Here is a 21,117-nt window from a genome sequence, read left to right as displayed (position 1 = left end):
AATTGATAGTGCGAGAAGACAAGAAGACCTTTTGGATAGGAGACATGGCAGATCAGATTCAGGAAACCTGGGAAAAATGGAAAAAGGGCGTGCAGGCTATATTACCCAGGGCTGTAATGCCCAAATCTGAGCTACATTGTACAGTGATTCTTTACGAGACTCAACAGGGAGTTAGAGGAGAGATGGCACCTGGAGGCATGTACCCAACAGCACCTGGAAGGGGAGGCTGTGATAATTGGAAAGCAAGGGGCAGCTTTACAAGTTAAGGGGAACACCTTTTTAGAAAAATGGTACAGGATACCAGAGGCTGCGCTCCACGTATCGTTGTTGGTAAACAAGGGATATCAGTCTAAAGACTTAGGACCCTTAGTTAAGAGTGCTGAAACCATAACAGTGTGGAGGAAATTCATTCCAGAGGTGTGGAGATCAGAAGACAACAATTGCATTAAAATAATGGTAAGTGTAGATATGTTAGGGACAATGAAACAGGTCGAAGTAACTCCCCAACCACACGTGCCATTGCTGGGAAAGGAAAGAGGCCAGCAGAAAGATAGGTTAGATGAGTTCCCATCTATTCTGTGGTCACAGCATGACACAGACGTAGGGGAAATAAAAACAGCTAGTCCGGTGGAAATAAGGCTGAAAAAAGGAGCAATTCCACCCAGGAGACCACAATACCCTCTAAGACCAGAAGCAGAAGAGGGAATAGCATCGACAGTGCAGGGGTTGCTTAAAAGAACAAACAGTCCATGTAACACCCTGTTGCTGCCGGTCTTAAAAGCAGATAAATCTAAGTGGAGATTGGTGCACGATTTGCGAGCGGTAAATGATGTGGTAGAGGACTGGCCAGCGGTAGTCCCCAACCCACACACGCTTTTGACTAATGTTCCACCAGAAGCAAGTTACTTTTCAGTGATTGATTTGTGTTCGGCTTTCTTCAGCATTCCTCTAGCCGACCAGTGTCAGTATCTGTTTGCATTGACTTACAGAGGTGCTTAGTATACCTATACCAGAATGCCGCAAGGGTTTAAACATTCACCACATGTTTTTAATCAGGTGTTGAAGGCAGACCTAGAGGGCATACCATTGGAAAGTACATTGTTACAGTATGTGGATGACCTGTTGATCTGCTCCCACAGTAAGGAACAGTGTGAGCAGGACACTATAACTCTGTTAGAGAAGCTCGCGCACGGAGGACATAAAGTATCCAAAAAGAAACTGCAATTTTGCATGCAGCAAGTGGAATACTTAGGCAGGGTAACATCCAAGGGAGTGAAGGCGATAGCACCAGATCAGATTGAGGCAATAACTAAGTCCCCAAAACCCCAGACTGTAGGGCAGATGATGACGTTTTTGGGAATGGCAGGGTACAGCTCAGATTGGATAGGAGAATACGCTGAGATTGTGGCACCTTTGAGAAAGATAATGAAATAAGCAGGACATACAAATTTGAAGAATGGCTTACTGTGGAATGAAGAGGCGGAGATAGCTTTCAATACTATTAAGCAGGAATTGCAGTCTGCATCAGCATTAGCTTTGCCTGACTACGAGAAGGTTTTTCATTTGTATGTATCCAACTGACAGGAGGGTTATGTCACAGCGGTTCTAACACAAGAGACAGGCACAGGAAAAACAAAGCAACCAATAGCATACTGCAGTACGAGACTAGATGAGGTGGCTCAGGGGTATCCACCCTTTCATCAGGGATTGGCGGCGCTGTACTATGCATATGAAAAGGCATCATCTGTAACCCTGGGCTATCCTGTGACTCTGTACACACACCACAAAGTAGCAGAATTGCTGGAAAGACGCCAGCCATGATAGCAGTGTATCAGATGCTATTGACATTTCCAGACATAACTATACAGAGATGCACTACCAGTAATATAGCCGATTTTGTCCCGTGGGCTATGAAGGAGAACCCCATGATTGTGTAGGGAAGACAATGGCATTTGCCAAATTGAGAGCAGATTTACGGTCAGAACCACTGGAGGATGCAGATAAAAAGGTTCTGTTCGTAGATGGCTGTTGTTATAGGGACTATGATGGAAATCATGCAGGGTTCTCAGTAGTGCAGCAGGATCAGTCGAGCTATAAGATTATTAGGATGGAGTCCTGTCCCCAACCGTGTTCCGCCCAACTAGTGGAAATCAAAGCCCTGACAGCTGCGTGTGAAATGATGGAGTAGACCTCTATACTGATTCGACATATGCTCATGGAGTATGCCATTTGTTCGGGGCAGTGTGGAAACAGAGAGGTTTTAAAAAAGTAGTGGAGATCCCTTACAACATTGTCAGCGAATTCTAGACTTAATAAAAGCCATGATGAAACCTAAAGCATTGGCTGTAGTAAAATGCCAGGCACATAAAAAGGGAAATGATGTAATAACAAAGGGAAATCAAGCTGCAGACGAGGCAGCCAGAAAAGCATCTGGATATACATCAGCTGTCATTGCCCCCCAGGTAGGCCTAGCTCCAGAACCTGTGGTAGAGCACCTAATTGAAATACAAGGCAACTTTGGCAGAACAGACAATGTGGAGACGAAGGGGGGCCAAGCAGAACCCGGAAGGCTTGTGGAGCATGGAAGACGGTTTGTTGGTAGCACCCACCCCTCTACAGACAATTCTGATTTCAGAAGCGCATGGGATTGACCATTGTGCAAGGGGGGAAGTGATAAAGAAAATAAAGGAGGATGGTTTTTGGTCACCTTATTTACAGGCTTCAGTGGACTTTGTCTTGTCACAGTGCGAGGTATGCGCACAGAATGCAGGGTTCGGACATCAGTTATTTGACTGGTTAGAAAGTAGACTTGGAGGATGGGGAGCATAGCTGACTAAGATGGCAATAACTGTCAGTATTGTATTGTTGAGCTGTGCGCTTGTGCTGTGCTGTTTTCTTCCTTGTCTCAAGTCTCTTGTAGTGCGTGCTGCAACCTAACAATTTCTGATGCTCGTGGCAATTACTGAAGCAAGCTTAGTGGAGAAAGAAACACCGAAAATGTATTGTTACAGCCTATAACATCTGCAGGATGAACAAGAGCAAAACGACAGTGTGGGAGTAGTTTGTAAGGGCTTCTGAGTTTTTTCCCCCGTCTCGGGTACAAAGGGACAGGTTTTTGGCTCAGTGGCCCAGGGTAACAGGAAGAGAATACTTTGAGGTCTTGGCGCAGAAAATCATAGTTTAACCCGAGATTTGGGAAAAAGTGCTTGAGTTTATTGGGGCTTTTGTGCGCGGACTCTTAGTCTTCTTTTTTGTGGGTCTCAAAGGGGGGATGTTATTGGAGTATAAAAGTTGCATTGTTTGCTGTGTAATCAAAACTATGGAGTCAGCTTTGAACTTGCTATTTGCTATGCATGTATCCAATTTAGTAGGAGAATGAAATCTTAAGAATGTAGAAGACAATGGTGTGTTAATGAGAGGTAACTAAGAGATTTAGATTAGAACATGATTAAGTCAATAGGTAGATACAATAGTGGCGGATGTACTTGTGATACGCAACTGTAGACCGATTGGATATGCCAATACAACTAAACCAGGAGATTGCTATAAAAAATGCTATGTACAAGGATCGGTGGGGGGGGGGGGGGCGCAATCAGCAACTAGCTCAATGACTGTCTCAGCTTTGATTTGCAAATTAAAGTTTAATACTTCTTGAAGAATCTTCTGCGTCTCCTGGTCGTTTGTGGGGCACGAGAAACCACGACAACTGTACCTCGGACAATTCATGCATGGAAACCGTTAAGTGTCCGTGGAGCAAGAATCGGTAACAGAATCATAGGATTAGACGTTTTTACTGAGTCATGTTAGCAGTGGCAGATGCTGGGCAATTGACAGAGAAGGAGCGACCAACTGGGGCCTGCTGTGGGATGACAATTAACAGCCTAGAAGCTTGAAGGGCTATGTGGAAAAGTCAGGCAGTCCACATCCTGATCAGCCATTATTGAATGGCAGAGCAGACTCCTCGGCCCAAATGGCACGACAGCGCCTTTATTTCCTTAGGAAAACTGCGGAGTTTTGGCACGACATCAAAAACTTGGACAAACTTCTATGGGTGTGTAGTGGAGAGGGTATTGACCTGGCTGCATTACAGCCTGGTATGGAAACACCAATACCTTTGAAAAGAAACTCCTGCGAAGGGTAGTGGACTCGGCCCAGTACATCATGGGTAAAGCCCTCCTACACATCTCCATGGCCTGGTATGGAAACACCAATGCCTTTGAAAGGAAAATCCTGCTAAGGTTAGTGGACTTGGCCCAGTACATCACGGGTAAAGCCCTCCTACACATCTCCATGAAACGCTGTCAAAGAAAAGCAGCTTCCATCAGAGATCCCCACCACCCAGGCCAAGCTCTCTTCTCACTATTACTGTCGGGTAGAAGGTAAAAGAGCCTCAGGACTCACACCACCAAGGTCAGAATGTTGTTATCCCCTCAACCATCAGGTTCTTGAACAAAAGGTGATAACCATACTCACTTGCCCATCCATTGAGATGTTCCCACAGTCACACACGCTGCACCCGTAAAGCTAACAGCATTATGAAGGACCCCACGCACCCCTCATACAAACTCTTCTCCCTCCTGCCATCTGGGAAAAGGTACCGATGCATTCGGGCTCTCACAACCAGACTGTGTAACAGTTTCTTCCCCCAAGCTATCAGATTCCTCAGTACTCAGAGTCTAGACTGACATCTACATCATTTATTATTACATTGTAATTTGTCCTCTACTGTGTCTATTGTTTATTAATTATTGTACTGCCCTGCACTGTTTTGTGCACTTTATGTAGTCCTGTGTAGGTCTGTAGTCTAGTGTAGTTTTTATGTTGTTTTACATAGTCTAGTGTAGCTGTCTCACATAGTCTAGTGTAGTTTTTATGTTGTTTTACATAGTCTAGTGTAGCTGTGTGCTGTCTCACATAGTCTAGAGTAGTTTTGTGTTGTTTCATGTAACACCAGGATCCCAGAAAAACATCATTTTGTTTTTACTGTGTACTGTACCAGCAGTTTGTGGTCCAAATGACAATAAACTTGACTTGACAAAGATCTCACTTTACAGACTTATATCTTATCTCACATTCTCATTATTTATCGCTATTTATTTATATTTGCATTCGCACAGTTTGTTGTCTTCTGCACTCTGGTTGATCTTTCACTGATCCCGTTTACAGTTACTATTCTATAGATTTGCTGAGGATGCCCGCAGGGAAATGAATCTCAGGGTTGTGTGTGGCGACATGTGTGTGCTCTAATAAACTTGGAACTCCCGGTCCAATTTGTTACATTCCAACAGCGCTGCCCGCCCACTGCCACCTCCCTGCCCACCGTACCTAACTCCTGAAGGGGTTTCTCCATGTCCTCCTCGGAGAAGACTTTGCGGGGGAAGGAAGTCATGAGGTTGAAGTTGTCGTTGCTCTCCTGCTGCTGCAGCTGGACGTAGAGCCTGACGGCGGCCAGCTGCTCCCGGCTCTTGAAGGACTGCGTGAGCTGCGTGCCGTCCAGCAACCGGATCTGGAGAGGGGAGACCGAGGCAGAGGCAGCGAGTTGTCAGCACGAGCCGTCCTGAGCAACATACACACACACACACACACACACACACACACGCACGCACGCACACACGCACAAAATGCTGGAGGGACCCAACAGGTCAGAAGAGGGAAATCTGACTGGAGATGACAGTGGTGCATTGGAAGGCTGAGGGGCATCAGAGGGAGGTGATGGGCAAAATTTAGCAAAATGTTAAGAAGCAGTTCCAGCTCATGAGGGGGGAGCAGAGAGGATAAATGGTTGGTTGAGTGGTGTCGCAAGAACAACCTGGCACTCGATGTCAGTAAGACGAAAGAGCTGATTATGGACTTCTGGAAGGACATGACCAGGGGACACACATCAGTCCTCATAGAGGGATTGGGTGGAGAGAGTGAGCAATTTCAAGTTCCTGGGTGTCAATATCTCTGAGAACCTAACATTTTGATGCAGCTATAAAGAAGGCAAGATAGTGGCTATGTTTCATTAGGGGCTTCAGGAGATCTGGTTTGTCAACCAAAACTCTCTAAAACTGCTACAAATGTACAATAGAGAGCATTCTGACAGGCTTCGATGCTGACTGGTATGGGGGGGGGGGGGGGGGCGCTGCATGCAGGATCGAAGTAAGCTGCAGAGTTGTAAAATTAGTCAGCCCCCATCATGGGTACCAGCCATCTTCAAGGAGTGGTGTACATTATTAAGGACCCCCATCACCCAGGACATCCCCTCTTCTCATTGTTTTTGTCGGGAAGGAGGTACAGGAGCCTGAAGGCACACACTCAACGATTCAGGAACAGCCTCTTCCCCTCTGCCATCAGGGAGGAGGTACAGGAGCCTGAAGACACACACTCAGTGATTCAGGAACAGCTTCTTCCCCTCTGCCATCAGGGAGGAGGTACAGGAGCCTGAAGACACACACTCAGCGATTCAGGAACAGCTTCTTCCCCTCTGCCATCAGGGAGGGGGTACAGGAGCCTGAAGACACACATTCAGTGATTCAGGAACAGCTTCTTCCCCTCTGCCATCAGGGAGGAGGTACAGGAGCCTGAAGACACACACTCAACGATTCAGGAACAGCTTCTTCCCCTCTGCCATCAGGGAGGAGGTACAGGAGCCTGAAGGCACACACTCAATGATTCAGGAACAGCTTCTTCCCCTCTGCCATCGGATCTCTAAATGGACATTGAACCCATTAACACTGCCTCAACTACTCTTTTTTTCACTACTTAACTATTTAATAGACACATACTTCTTTAATTTATTCATTTACGGAATGTGGGGACCACCAGCTAAGCCAGCATTTATTGCCCATCCCTAGTTGCCCCTTGAGAAGGTGGTGATGAGCTGCCTTCTTGTACCGCTGCAGTCCCTGAGGTGTAGGTACGCCCCCAGTGCCGTTAGGGAGGCAATTCCACGATTTTGACCCAGTGACAATGAAGGAATGGCCACATGTTTCCGAGTCAGGATGGTGAGTGACTTGGAGAGGCATTTCCAAGTGGTGGTTGCTGTTCTCATCTTTCTAGATGGTAGAGGTCATGGGTTTGGAAGGTGCTGCCTTAGGAACTTTGGTGTGTTGCTTCAGTACATCTTGTAGATAGTACACACTGCTGCAACTGTTCATTGATGGTGGAGGGGAGATATGGCATAATGGTAATTATCACCAGATCAGTAATCTAGAGACCCTTAGGTCATGAGTTTGAATCCCAGTCAATAGGCATCCATTAGTCTTGTGAGACCATGGATTTGTGCCTTGGAAGGTTTCCCCAGGCCTGGGCAGGGTTGTATGGGAGACCGGCAGTTGCCCAAGCTGCAGGCCTTCCCCCCCTCCAACACTGATGTTGCCCGAGGGAAGGGCACTAGGACCCAAGCAGCTTGGCACCGGTGTCGTCGCAGAGCAACGTGTGGTTAAGTGCCTTGCTCAAGGACGCAAACATGCTGCCTCAGCTGAGGCTCGAACCAGTGACCTTCAGATCACTAGACCGATGCCTTATCCACTAGGCCACGCGCCAACACCATGGCAGACGGTGAATTTGAATTCAGTAAAAAAAAAACCTGATGACCATGAAACCTTGTCGATTGTGGCAAAAACCCACCTGGTTCACTAATGTCCTTTCGGGGGAGGAATCCTGCCATCCTGACCTGGTCTGGCCTACTTGTGACTCCAGACCCACAGCAATGTGTTTGACTCTTAAGTGCTCTCTGAAACGGCCTAGCAAGCCAAACCACTACAAAGAAAATATACTCACTGTAACTCAGGTTTCCCCTCTATATTTATCATGTACTGCTGCCGTAAAGGAATTCCACGACTTATGCCGGTGGTATTAAGCCCGATTCCGATTCCATTCTGTCGGCGCGACCGTCGGCTCTCTGCCCACCTGCCCACGGGGCAAGCGAAAGGTGGAGGCCTCCGGCTGTGAAGTACTCACCTGCAACCGGCATTCGTCGTACTCCCGCTTCACCGGAGGTGCCTGGCTGGACTGAGGAACCACTGGCGTTGGCTGTACCGGAGGGGCTGCAGCTGTAACTCCACCGCCAAACTGCGGACCACCGTTGGTTTGGTGGGGGGGGGGGGGGGAAGGAGTGTGTGGAGAAGGCGGGGATAAAAAGTGACAAGTTTCATCAAGGCGTTCCGCCCGGGGAGAACGGGAACGAAAGTGACGAGTTTCATCGGGGCATTCCGTGTGGGGAGGTGGGAATAACAGATGACAAGGTTCAATGAGATGTTCCACGTGGGATGAGAGCCCTCCACTGGGAGCACAGCATCACCCCGGTTGGGCATTTGGAAGAGACCCCCCCCCCCCCCCCAACAAAGCTTAGTCGGCAGCCCTCATTCCAGCAACGGCTGGGCTTTATATGCCAAGTACAACAGTAGAGGCCTTTCAGCCCCATGCTAGCAGAGCAACACCATGTCTCGGTTACCCCTTCCCATAGCTCTGCGTCTGACTCTCCCTCACGACCAGCAACCTGACTCGCCTTCACCAACGTCTAATTAACCTCCCGGAGTTTGGGACGTGGGAGGAAACCGGAGCACTCAGCACAGGCCCTTCGGCCCGCAATGTTTTGCTGACTTTTTAAGCTCCTTCAGATCAATCTAACCCTTCCCTCCCACACAGCCCTACTTTTTTCTGTCATCCATCTTAAGGGTATCTTAAGTGCCCCTAATGTACCCTCCTGTACCACCACACCTGGTAATGCGTTCCATGCATCCACCACTCTCTGTGCAAGGAATCTACCTCTGACATCCCCCCCATACTTTCCTCTAATCGCCTTATAATTAAGTCCTCATATTAGCCATTTCTACCCTGGGGAAAAAAAATATCAATCTTTGCCTCTTATCATCTTGTGCACCTCAGCAATCACCTCTCATCCTCCTTCACATCCACAATGTGGTGCTGACCCATCTTTCCCACATTGCCATTTCTTTCACCTACGTGATTGTCTTACTGGCCCTTCTCATGCCTCTTGGCACAGCGGGCAGCATTTCCCCCCCATTTCCATTGCATTTGACAGTTTTTTCCTTGGGAGTTGCTAGCTCCACGCTCAACCCAGCACGGATGGAAAGCGTGCAAAGAGCCGGCCGGATTCGAACCCGGGACCACCGGCCTCGAAGTCCAATGCTGATGCCTCTACACCGTCGGCCGGCCATGTCCCCATCTAAAGATCCTCTCAAATATCCCTAATGTATCTGCTTCTACCACCACCCCCTGCAGCATTGAGATTAAATCTCCTCTGTACCCTCTCTAAAATGACCATTAGGTTCACTTAAGAGGCTCTTAAATAGGCACAAGGATGATAGAAAAATAGAGGGCTATGTAGGAGTAAAGTGTTAGAAGGAGTTTAAAGGTTCACCACAACATTGTGTTCGAACGGACTGTTCTACATTCACTGCACTGCCACTGCAAAACAAATTTAATGACACATGTCGGTGATAGACCTGATTCCAATGAGATCTCCAAGTTCAATCCCCGTTGTTTAGACCATAAGATATCGGAGCAGAATTAGGCCGTTTGGCCATCACGTCTGCTCCACCATTTCATCAAAGCTGATCCAATTTTCCTCTCGGCCTTCTCCCAGTACCCCTACATGCCCTGACCAATCAAGAATCTATCAGCCGCTGCCTTGAATATACAGCACAGAGACTTGGCCTCCACAGCTGCCTGTAGGGAAGGGCTGGTGATATCAGCCGGAGGCCCTACCCGGATCAGAACCCCGCTGTCCAATAGTCCAATAGTCAAGTGACACCATCACTTCCACCACCCCCACACAGCAGCGCAAGGAGACAGGGTGGTAAGGTGGCATTTAGCACATAGGTCTTTATCAGTCAAGGCATTGGGTTTACGAGCAGGGACATGATGTTGCAGTTACCCAAGTCCTTGGTGAGACTGCACTTGGGAGTGTCGTGTACAGCTCTGGCGACCCTGTTCTAGGAAAGGCATGCAGCTCCAGTTGAAAGATCAGGGTTCAATTCCCGCCGCTGTCTGTGCTCTCCCCGTGACCGCGCGGGTTTCCTCCCACAGTCCAAATATGTACTGCTTAGGGTCAGTGAGTTAGTTGGGGGCGTGCTAGGTTGGTGCCGGGAGATTCACGACACCTGCAGACGGCCCATGGCGCATTATCGAAACAAACAACAAATTTAACCGTACACGTGACAAATACGTCACGGCGGCGTGGTGGTTTACAGGCGACCTGGGTTCAATTCCCACCACTGCCCGTAAGGAGTTTGTACATTTCCCCGCGTGGCCACGTGGGTTCCCCCTGGGAGCTCTGGTCTTCTCCCACAGCCCAAAGACGTACCAGTTGGTAGGTTAATTGGTCACTGTAAATTGTCCCGTCATTAGGCGAGGGTCAAATTGGTGGCTCAAAGGGCTATAGATATAGAGTGGAATTAGGCCACTCAGCCCATCCTCTGCCCCTCCATTCCATCATGGCTGATCTACTTTTCCCCTCAGCCACAAACTCCGGCCTTCTCCCCATATCCCTTCATGCCCTGGCCAATCAAGGATCTATCAATCTCATTTTTAAATACATGTAAAGACTTGTCCCCCAAAGCTGCCTGTGGCAAAGAATTCCACAGATTCACCACTCTCTGGCAGAAGAAATTCCTCATCTCCATTCTAGAAGGACCCAACTACATTCAGAGGCTGTGCCCTCTGGTCTCAGATTCTCCCACTGTCGGAAACATCCTCTCCACACCCACTCGTATCAACAGCTTTTACAATTCGATAGGTTTCAGTGAGGTCAGCCCTCATTCTTCTGAATTCTAGTGGATACAGGCCCACAGTCGTCAAACACTCTTCGTAAGACAAGCTATTCAATCCTGGAATCCTGGAATCATTTTTGTGAACCTCCTTTGAAGCCTCAGCACATCCTTTCTAAGGCAAGGGGACCAAAACTGCCCTCAAGGCTCCGCGCACAACCTCAACATATCGATGTTCAGAACCATCTGTCTGGACGGCACACAAACGAAGATCTCTCATTTCAGTTTGAGATACAGAGCGGAACAGACCCTCCCAGTCCTTTGAGCTGTGCCCGCCAGCAACCCACTAACGTAACCCTAGCCTAGTCGCAGGGCAGTGTGTAATGCCTGGTGCATCTTCGGATTGCGGAAGAGTCTATCCTACATCGTAATTCATCTAAAATACATCACACTCATCTTTAAAGGGTGCAGAAGAGATTTACAAGGACGATGCCTGAGCTCAAGGGTGAGAATTATAGGGAGAGGTTGGCTTAAATTCCTTGCATAACAGGATAATGAGGTGACCTCACATGAGTTTATAATATTGTGAGGGGTTGGGATAAGGTTCCCCAGGGTTGGTGAGTCCAAATTCAGAGGGCACCAGTACAAGAGGAAAGAGTGGTGGTAACTCCTTTACACAGAGGGTGTGGTGAGCACCCGGAACGAGCTCAATGACGGGCGACTGAGACCGGTACGATTACAGCAGCTGAGGGGTATTTGGTAAGGCATGGGGTGAGGGCTTCACACCAAATGTGGGATGCGCAGGGGAGCTGCTGCAAACAGAACGGGCCAGTCCCCACGACGTGGCGCTTGCCAAAGTTCACCCGCTGGGATAAGAACATAAGAAATAGGAGCAGGAGTCGGCCATCCAGCCCATCGTGCCTGCCCCGCCATTCAAAAAAATCATGGTCAATCTGTCCATAAACTCTGCTCCATTTACCTGCCTCTTCCCCATAACCCTTAATTCCCCTACTATGTAAAAACCTATCTAACTGTTTCTTAAATATATTTAGTGAAGAAGCCTCAATTACTTCCATGGGCAGAGAATTTCACAGATTCACCACTCTCTTCATCTTCATCTCTGTCCTAAATAATCTCCCCGAATCTTGAGGCAATATCTCCTAGCGCTAGTCTCACCTACCAATGAAAACAACTTTCCTACTTCTATCTTATGTAACCCTATCAAAATTTTGTATGTTTCTATAAGATCCCCTCTCATTCTTCTGAACTCCAGAGAGTATAGTCCCAGGCGACTCAATCTGTCCTCGTAGGTTAACCCCTTCATCTCTGGAATCAACCTGGTGAACCTCCTCTGCAGTTCTTCCTAAGCCATTATATCCCTCCTCAAGTAAGGAGACCAGAACTGCACGCAGTACTCCAGGTGCGGCCTCACCAGTACCCTGTATAGTTGCAGCATGGCCTCCCTGCTCTGGATCACAGAGCTGCTTCACGGTCACAGTCGGCTGTTGGGATTGCAGGGGGAAAGAGGGAGGGCATCTGGAATTGACCGTAAATCATTCCTAAGGTCGATGGGGGTGGGTGGGGGGGGGGGGGGGCGGTGCGGATGCAAAATAACACCCTCCACCCCGTCCTTGCAAGGTCTAAACTTATGGAGGGAACTCTCGTTTACGCTACTCACCTTCAGGGCTCTCTCCGCCTTGTCTCTCTCGATCTTTTCCCGAACTCGCTGCCTAGAAAGTGGAAGCAGTGAAGGTCACTGGTTAAGAGATGCGCATTAGAGACACACCTACGCACAGAACGCTGGAGGAACTCAGCAAGCCAGGTAGCCCTTATGGAAAAGAGTGAACAGTTGACGTTTCGGATAGAGACCCTTCTTCAGGACTGAGAAGGAAGGGGAAAGATGCCAGAATAAAAAGGTGGGGGGGGAAGGAAAGGAGGTTTTGCTTCAAAGTAGCACCTCATTCTGTCCGGGTACCCTCTAACCTGATGGTATAAATATCGACTTCTCCCTCAGGTGAACAAATTTAACCACCCCACCCTTCCTTTCTCCCAGTGTCCACTCTCCTCTCCTGCCAGATTCCTTCTTCTCCAGCCTTTGACCTTTACCACCCACCTGGCTTCTCCTATCATCTTCCAACTAGTCCTGTTCCCCTCCACCTTATCCTGCACTCTGTCAACATTAGCTAGGTCTTTCCTGAAGTTAGGTGACCAAAACTGCACACAATACTCCAAGTTAGGCCTCACCAATGTCTTATACAACTTCAACATAACATCCCAACTCCTGGACGTGATACTTTGGCTCATGAAGTCCAACGTATCAGGAAACTTTCTTTATGGCCCCATCAGCCTATGCCGTCACTTTCAATGGATCACGGATCTGAATTCCCAGATCCCCTTGTTCTCCTGCAGACCCCAGTGCCCTGCCGCTCACAGTGGAGGACCAACCCTCGCTGGTCCAACCGAGTGTAACTTGTCGGCATTAAATTCCACCTGCCCTTTTTCCAGCTGGTCCAGATCCCTCTGCAAGCCATGATAGCCTTCACTGTGCACGACACCCCCAGTCCTGGTGTCATCCACAAATTTACTAATCCGGTTAACCACATTATCATCCAGAGCATATGTGTCCAGATGACAAACAACAACGGGCCCAGCACAGATCCCTGCGGCACTCCACTAGTCACAGGCCTCCAGTCAGAGAGTCAATTGTCTACTCCCACTCTCTGGCTTCTCCCACAAAGCCAAAGTCTAATCCAATTTACTACCTCACCCTGAATGTAGAACGACTGAACCTTCCTGACCAGCCTCCCATGCGGGACCTTGTCTTGCTAAAGTCCATGTACACAGCATCCACTGCCTTGCCTTCATCCACTTTCCTGCAGGGTTCAAGAAGGTTGACTTCAAAGAGAGGTTGGATGGAAATAAAGACTGCTGGACAAGTGTTGGAGACCTGTTGCTCAGAGTACTGATCCAGTGTAACTTTGTATGACATTGTCCAAGGCAAATTCTCTGAGTGCTACAAGATGCAAGAGCAATGCTATGGAGCTCCCTCCACACCATCCCATCATATACCCAAAGGTCAGACACAGAGTGAAGCTCCCTCCACACCGTCCCATCTCACACTCCCGGGGTCAGACACAGAGTGAAACTCCCTCCACACCGTCCCGTCCCACACACCCGGGGTCAGACACAGAGTGAAGCTCCCTCCACACCGTCCCGTCCCACACACCTGGGGTCAGGCACAGAGTGAAGCTCCCTCCACACCGTCCCATCACACACTCCTGGGGTCAGACACAGAGTGAAGCTCCCTCCACACCGTCCCGTCACACACTCCCAAGGTCAGACACAGAGTGAAGCTCCCTCCACACCGTCCCATCACACACTCCCGGGGTCAGACACGGAGTGAAGCTCCATCCACACCGTCCCATCACACACTCCCTGGATCAGACACAGAGTGAACCTCCCTCCACACCGTCCCATCACACACTCCCGGGGTCAGACACAGAGTGACGCTCCCTCCACACCGTCCTGCGGCTCCGGTTACCTGGCTCTGATGTCTTCCATTTTCTCCCTTCGGCGTTCCTCGGCGACCTTCTTCATCTCCTCCTCCTGGAGCTTCTGCCGGATCATCGAGAGCTCCTGGCCCTGCTTCCGTCTCTGCTTCTCCCGGCTGACCTCGTCTCGCTTCTCGCGCTCCTCCCGCTCCAGCTGCCGCCGCTTCATCAGCTCTTCCAGCCTGTGGGCAACAGACCGCATGTCAGGCCACTGGTCCCTTCCCACCCATCACCGGGAAATAAAGCGCAGGCAGGACGATGTGGCGGGTAGATCCAGACTTATTTATTGCATCGTCTGCGGCAACAACCCAAGGGAGCGCTGGGGGGGGGGGGCTGCCCGCAACTGTCGTCACACGTTCTGGCACCAACATTACCCACAATGCTCGGCAGTACCAGACAAGCGACAATGCGCTGCATTCAAATACGGGATTTTGTTTTAAATTAAAACAAACCGCGTGCAGTGCAAGTTTCTAATTCTCACTGACTGGAGTAGCACCGCAGTCGCGTTGTCTTAAGCAATGACAGTGAAGCTCTATTCTGTTCTTTTCTATTTTAAGAATAGCCGCCACAAAACACCAACAGCAGAACAAGACAGTCGACATTTTGGGCCCTGACCCTTCATCAGGACTGGAATGGAAGGGGGAAGAAGCCAGAATAAGCTGGTGGTTGGGAGGGGAAGGTGTACACACTGGCAGGTGATTAAGTGAGACCAAGTGACGGGGGAAGTGAGTGGGTGCAGGAGAGGGGGGTGAAGGGAGAAACTGAAAGGTGGAAAAAGCTAAAGGTCTGAAGAGGGAGGAACCTGATAGGAGGAGAGGGGACCACGGAAGTCAGGGAGGGAAGTGGGGGCCCACAGAGTGGAAGAGGCAGGTGAGGAGAAAAGAAGGGGTGAGAGGTGAAGCGGAATGGGAACTAGAGAAATGAAGAGTGACTCGTGGGGGAAGGGGTTTATTTAAATCTTGCATCCATCCCACAACTTGAGGGAATAAAAATCTTTATGACTTTATCACAGTGTATAGGCATGTGAATTTATAAGCCAATGGCCCGTAGCCTGTTGGTTCCAGCTTTAATGCTGCGCCTGTGTTTGTCAGACGGAAACAGTTTACGGTCGAGGTGACTGGTGTCCCCGATGACCTTCCAGACCTTCTTTCTGCACCTGCTGCTGTATATGTCCTCAATGGAGGGGAGTTCGCGTCCACAGATGTGCCGGGCTGTCTGTACCACTCTCTGCAGTGCCCAGCGATCAAGGTTGGTGCAGTTCCTGTACCAGGCGGTGATACAGCCAGTCAGGATGCTCTCAATGGTGGCCCAATAGAAGGTCCTGAGGATCTGGGGGCCCATGCCGAACTTCCTCAGTCGCCTGAGGTGGAAGAGATGCTGTTGGGCTTTTATTGCCACAAAGCCAGTGTGTACAGTCCAGGTGTGATCATCAGAGATGTGTATACCGAGGAATTTGAAACTACTCTCCCTCTCAACTGCAGTCTCTTTCACGTTGATCGGGGTGAGCCTCTCTCTGTTCCTCCTGTAATCCACAATCAGCCCTTGTTATCCTGGCATCACTGTGTCGGGGGTCAACCTCCCCTCTGTAGGCTGTCTCGACCCCGCTAGAAATAAGGCCGGTCAAAGTCGTGTCATCTGCGAACTTGATCAGCAGATTGGAGCTGTGTGCGGCAGCACAGTCGCGGGTGTAAAGGGAGAAGAGGAGGGGACGGGACACAACCCTGGGGGGGGGCACCTCTGTTGAGGGGCAGAGGGTCAGCAATCCAATAGGAAGCATAGGGTCCAGCTGCACAAGGCGGGCTGCGGGCCGAGGTCTTCTGTCCATCTTTCTGTCGACTCTGGAGGGAATTATGGTGCTGAACTGTAGCCCAGGAACAGCATTCTAACGTATGCATCTCTCTTCTGCAAGTGAGTGAGAACGGTGTGTAGCGCTGTGGCATCATTGGGAGACAGGTTCTGTTGGTAGGAGCATTGTCGGGGGTCCAGTGTGGGTGGTAGCAAGCTGTAGGTGTAATCAACAGTCTCTCAAAGCATTTGCTTATGATTGAGGTGAGTGCAACAGGGCGCCAATCATTCAGACATGCCACTTTGGTTTTCTTAGGCACAGGGAACACTGATGGACAATTTGAAAGACCAAGGCACTGCACACTGGGATAGGGAGAGATTAAAAATGTCTGTAAACACACCAGCAATAAATTAATGGATCAAGGACCAACTTTATTCACCATGACACTCAGTGGCCACTTTATTAGGTACACTGTGCACCTGCTCATTAATCCAATCAGCCAATCACGTGGCAGCAACTCAATGCATCAAAGTATGCAGATACGGTCAAGAGGTTCAGTTGTTGTTCTAACCAAACATTATAATAAGGGAAGAAATGTGATCTGAGTGACTTTGACCATGGAATGATTGTTGGTGCCAGATGGGGTGGCTTGAGTATCTTTGGAACTGCTAATCTCCTGGAATTTTCATGCAAAACAGTCTCAAGAGTGAACGGTGCGAAAAATTAAAAAAAATACGGTGAGCGGCAGTTCTGTGGGCGAAAATACCTTTTTAATGAGAGATGTCAGAGGAGAATGGTCAGACTGGTTCAAGTTGGTAACTCAAATAACCACTCTTTACAACAGTGGTGTGCAGAAGAGCATCTCTGAACGCACAACACATCGGATGTGATGTTGATGCTCTATAAGGCACTTGTGAGACCACACATGGGAGTATTGTGTGCAGTTTTGGGCTCCTTGTTTTAGAAAGGATATACTGACATCAGAGAGGGTTCAGAGAAGATTTATGAGAATGATTCCAGGAAGATCTGGCAGCTCTCAGCCTGTATTCCCTGGAGTTCAGGAGAATGAGGGGGCAATCTCATAGAAACATTCTGAATGTCAAAAGTCCAGAACAGATTAGATATGGCAAAGTTATTTCCCATGGTAGGGGAATTTAGGTCAAGAGGGCACGACTTCAGAATTGAAGGACGTCCATTTAGAAAATATATGCGGAGAAATTACTTTAGTCAGAGGGTGGTAAATCTGTGGAATTTGTTGCCATGAATGGCTGTGGAGGCCAAGCCATTGGGTGTATTTAAGGAGGAGATAGATAGGTTCTTGCTCAGCCAGGGCATCAAAGGGTATGGGGTGAAAGCAAGGGAGTGGGGATGTCTGGAAGAATTGGATCAGCCAATGATTGAATGGCTCAGCAGACTTGATGGGCTGAATGGCCTACTCCTGTTCCTATATCTTATGGTCTTAGGAACCTTGAAGTGGGTGGGCTACAGCAGCAGAAGATCACACCAGGTTCTACTCCTATCCCCAATAATGCGGCCACTGAGTGAACATCTACGTATGAGGAACTTGCCGTGGTGTGTTGGTGTGACATGTAACAAAAATAAACATTTGAGAATTGTAAAGAATAAGAATTATATAAAGTAAAATCAGAGATTAAAGTACAGATATTTATCCATAAATATTAGCACATATATAATGTAAAGTGTAATAAAAAGCAATTTGAAGCGTTTACAGTGCATTGACATGGTAATAGGTAGAGGGGGGTGTGGGGGGAGCTAACTAAAATGGTTGCTCTGATTAACTGCCGGGGGAGAAATGCTGGATTGGCTGATGACAACTACGTCCCATCACGTGATCCAATTCGATCCAAGTCCCCGACTGGAAATTCAAGTTAATCCCAGTAGAGTCTCAGCTATACCTGTGAACTGCGGGGGGAATCATATAGTTTTACCTGTACCCTTGTCAGAGCAACCACTGGCTGGCCCGACTGAGTGACGGGCTCAGGGAGCCAATCTTGATCTCTGCCACTGGCAAAGAGGACCTTAATTCCAGAAGGAACTAGATAGCTGGTACCGAGCAGTTACCTCCTCAGCTGTTCCTTCTTCTCCTCTTCTGATAGTGAGGCATTCTGTTGAACTTGCCTGGTATTTTCTGCAGGAAGGAATACGATCAGTTAGTGAGTGGGGGGGGGTCCACTTGACAATGGAATGGGGCGCACAGGAAGGTAATACTTCCAGACACCCCCTTTCTACAATAGAGCCACAGGCTGTGACCTTGTCAGAGAGTCATCGAGGGATACAGCCCCTCTGGACCGACTGAGTAACGACGAACATCTAGTACCATCACACTGAGAACAACATAGAGCAGCCAATTAATTCACCTACCTACCTGCACATCTTTGGAATGTGGGAGGGAATCAGAGCACCGGAAGGAGTGGAAATGTACTTCACCTGGAGTAACAAAATGGAACCTGCACAGTACCAGAGTGCTTTGCTAATAGAGTTCATGCAACATTATGCCGATGGAACCTGAGCCCTTGACAAACACTTTGATCAAGCACGCTAGAATGCACCCATTCCTTGAACAGAGGCTTGGGTAGCCGCCGCGCTTATGTATAAGGGAGTGACTATGTGGTCTGTGTTTTGGAGGCTCTCACCGGCACTTGTGTGGCGGTGGCCTCCCCTTGCTGCAAGTGAAACAAGCACACTTGTGATCGATCCACTCTCGGGTTATTTGTTGTTTGTTATGGGACGTAGCGAGAAGGCGCTTGACGGGGGCGGGAGATGGGGTGGAGATGAACCATGCGGCCACAAGGAAGAACGTACAAGCTCCAAGGCAACCGAGGCCAGGAATGAACCTGGAATTCCAGCAGCAACCCTACCAGAAGAGCTGGGAGCAGCCTGCAAGTGCCACCCAACCGGTCGACCTGCCCCTGAACGGGCTGATGGCCAAGTTAGGCGACAAATGAAGGTGCCACGCAATTCAGTGCAAAGGAGAAACCCATTCCCTCTCATCAATAACCAGAGCATCTGGACTTAGTGATTTTAACAAAATAATCAAGGGGAGAAGAAAATACGAACTAAGAGAAATAAAGATTACTGTCAAAATCTTTGCTGACTAAATGAAGTGGCAAACATTGATTTTAGATCAATTTTTGCTGCTGTGTTTTGTCACAAAAGACTTCAACAGTTATACTAAATGAACGACAGCACTCGGATGTGTCCGAGAAATTGGAGCAGGTTGTGGCAAGTATGACCTTTCTTTTTTCGGTGGGCCAAACGACCTCTCCCTCTGCTGCAACTCTAAGATTTCTCCACCGGCGATTAAAATCTTCCTGACGCACTCGTACTTGCCTTCAATGTCCAACTCCTCTTCCCCAGCTTCCATTTTCTCCGTCATTCCCAGGACACTGCCCTGCGGAGGGACATACGGATCATCCAGATTAGGGTCGTCCTCGTGCTCTATTAACCTGAGAAGGCAAACAGGGGCAACATTGGCGCAAGCCACCAAGGGTCGGCAGCTAGTGCACCCCCTCGCCTCACCCAAAGTGCCTGCCAGCCCACCGCAATTCCTGATCCTAGCACACAAGTTAAATCCCTCCGAGGTCTCCTCGCTCCCTCCCCATCTTTGCGACGATGTGGGCTGGGTGGGATGGTGCACAGGCAGGATGCAGATAGGATTTAAGAACGGGTATAGGCATGCTGACAGAGTAGGCGAGAACATGACAGGGGTGATATAGAGTAGTAAAGAGCTACAGGAGGGAAACAGCCCATTCAGCCCATCTGGTCTCTTCTGATAATCACTCAATTATGCTCGATGGCTGGGGATGAAAAGTCTGTGTATGGCGGCTCATCTCCCTCACTGCTCTACAGTCGAGTGGTTTTCCTCTGTCTGGAGGATGTTACTGAAGTTCTGCAATTTATGCCTTGGGTGGGACTCCTTTTTGGTTTTTTCTCTTTTATATTCTGCTTTTTTGTTGCTAACTGACCGATTTAACTTTGGCATGATTTATAAGTTTTTTTTTTGTGCGGGGGGCGTTGATGTTTTTGTTTGAACGACTCCCGTGGTTTTTCTTCGTTTCACGGCTACGGAGAAGATGAATCTCAGAGTTATATGTGCATACATACTTTCACAATAAATGAACCTTTAGATCTTGCATCAATCAGACTTTATTCTCCCCACATTCCTATCCACTCACCCCACCCGGTTCTTCTACTTACTTACACACTAGGGGCAATTTAAGATAAGACATAGGAGCAGAATTAGGCCATTCAGCCCATTGTGCTCTGCCATTCCATCATGGCTGATTACAGTGGAGAACAACCCACCGACCCATCCTGTCCCATCTTTGGAACGTGGGAGGTCACTTGGGGGGGGAGCACATGTGGTCACGGCAAGGCACATGAAAACTCGACACAGACAAAGGTACAAATGAGGACTGAATCTGGATTGCTGGAGCTGTGAGACCCAGCTATGCGTCTGTGAAATCTCACTCACTCCAGCCACACCCCTCGTAATCTGACGCACGTCAGCAGGAACCCAAAACCTGAAACGCTCGCTACGACATACAACAAGCATCACGTTGGGTTTCAGTGCGCGACCTGATGGCCGAGTCTTGACCCAGCTTCGGGGACAGACCTCGTACACTGCACAACGGGGCAAGGGATGCCCATTTCAAAGCCTCAAGGTACATTAATTATCAAAGAAAGGATGCAGTGCACAACCCTGAGATTTGTCTTCCCCACAGACGGCCACGAAGCAAAACAAAAAAAACCCTTGGAGGCCCGTTCAAAGGGAAACATCAAACACCCACACCGCGGGCAAAAAAAACCGCGCTAACGGCAAAAATGAAGAAGAGCGAGAAACACGGAACGTAAAGCAGAAAATCGGAAGGATCCAGGCATATTCAGTTCCGTTCAATCTAGCGCTGCGTCATTCGATATCAGCAGGTCGCCCTGATCAAAATCGCCCAAGATAGCAATAAAAAAGAGTGACCAGAAGTAATCAGAAAACACATTATAATAGAAACTACAGAGTCCAATCTGCAAACCGAGTCGCATAAACCTT

General features: G+C 48.8%; 1 protein-coding gene across 2 annotated transcripts in view; it reads right to left on the bottom strand.

Annotated features, from left to right (window-relative positions):
- The window catches only part of ubxn1 (UBX domain protein 1), a 42,963-nt gene that overhangs the window by 5,720 nt on the left and 16,126 nt on the right, over positions 1-21,117 (bottom strand). For both annotated transcript variants that reach the window (XM_059955305.1, XM_059955306.1), the window contains 6 exons: positions 19,404-19,519; positions 18,135-18,201; positions 14,257-14,448; positions 12,394-12,445; positions 7,945-8,055; positions 5,326-5,506 (listed from right to left, as the gene is read on the bottom strand). In XM_059955305.1, coding sequence (XP_059811288.1) covers positions 5,326-5,506; positions 7,945-8,055; positions 12,394-12,445; positions 14,257-14,448; positions 18,135-18,201; positions 19,404-19,519 — 719 coding nt within the window. The remainder of the gene's footprint in view (positions 1-5,325; positions 5,507-7,944; positions 8,056-12,393; positions 12,446-14,256; positions 14,449-18,134; positions 18,202-19,403; positions 19,520-21,117) is intronic.

Source organism: Hypanus sabinus, chromosome 31 (genome assembly GCF_030144855.1).
Source record: "Hypanus sabinus isolate sHypSab1 chromosome 31, sHypSab1.hap1, whole genome shotgun sequence".
Classification (NCBI taxonomy): Eukaryota; Metazoa; Chordata; class Chondrichthyes; order Myliobatiformes; family Dasyatidae; genus Hypanus; species Hypanus sabinus.
Note: the sequence above shows the minus strand (reverse complement) of the source record. Positions and strands in the feature narration are given on the sequence as shown.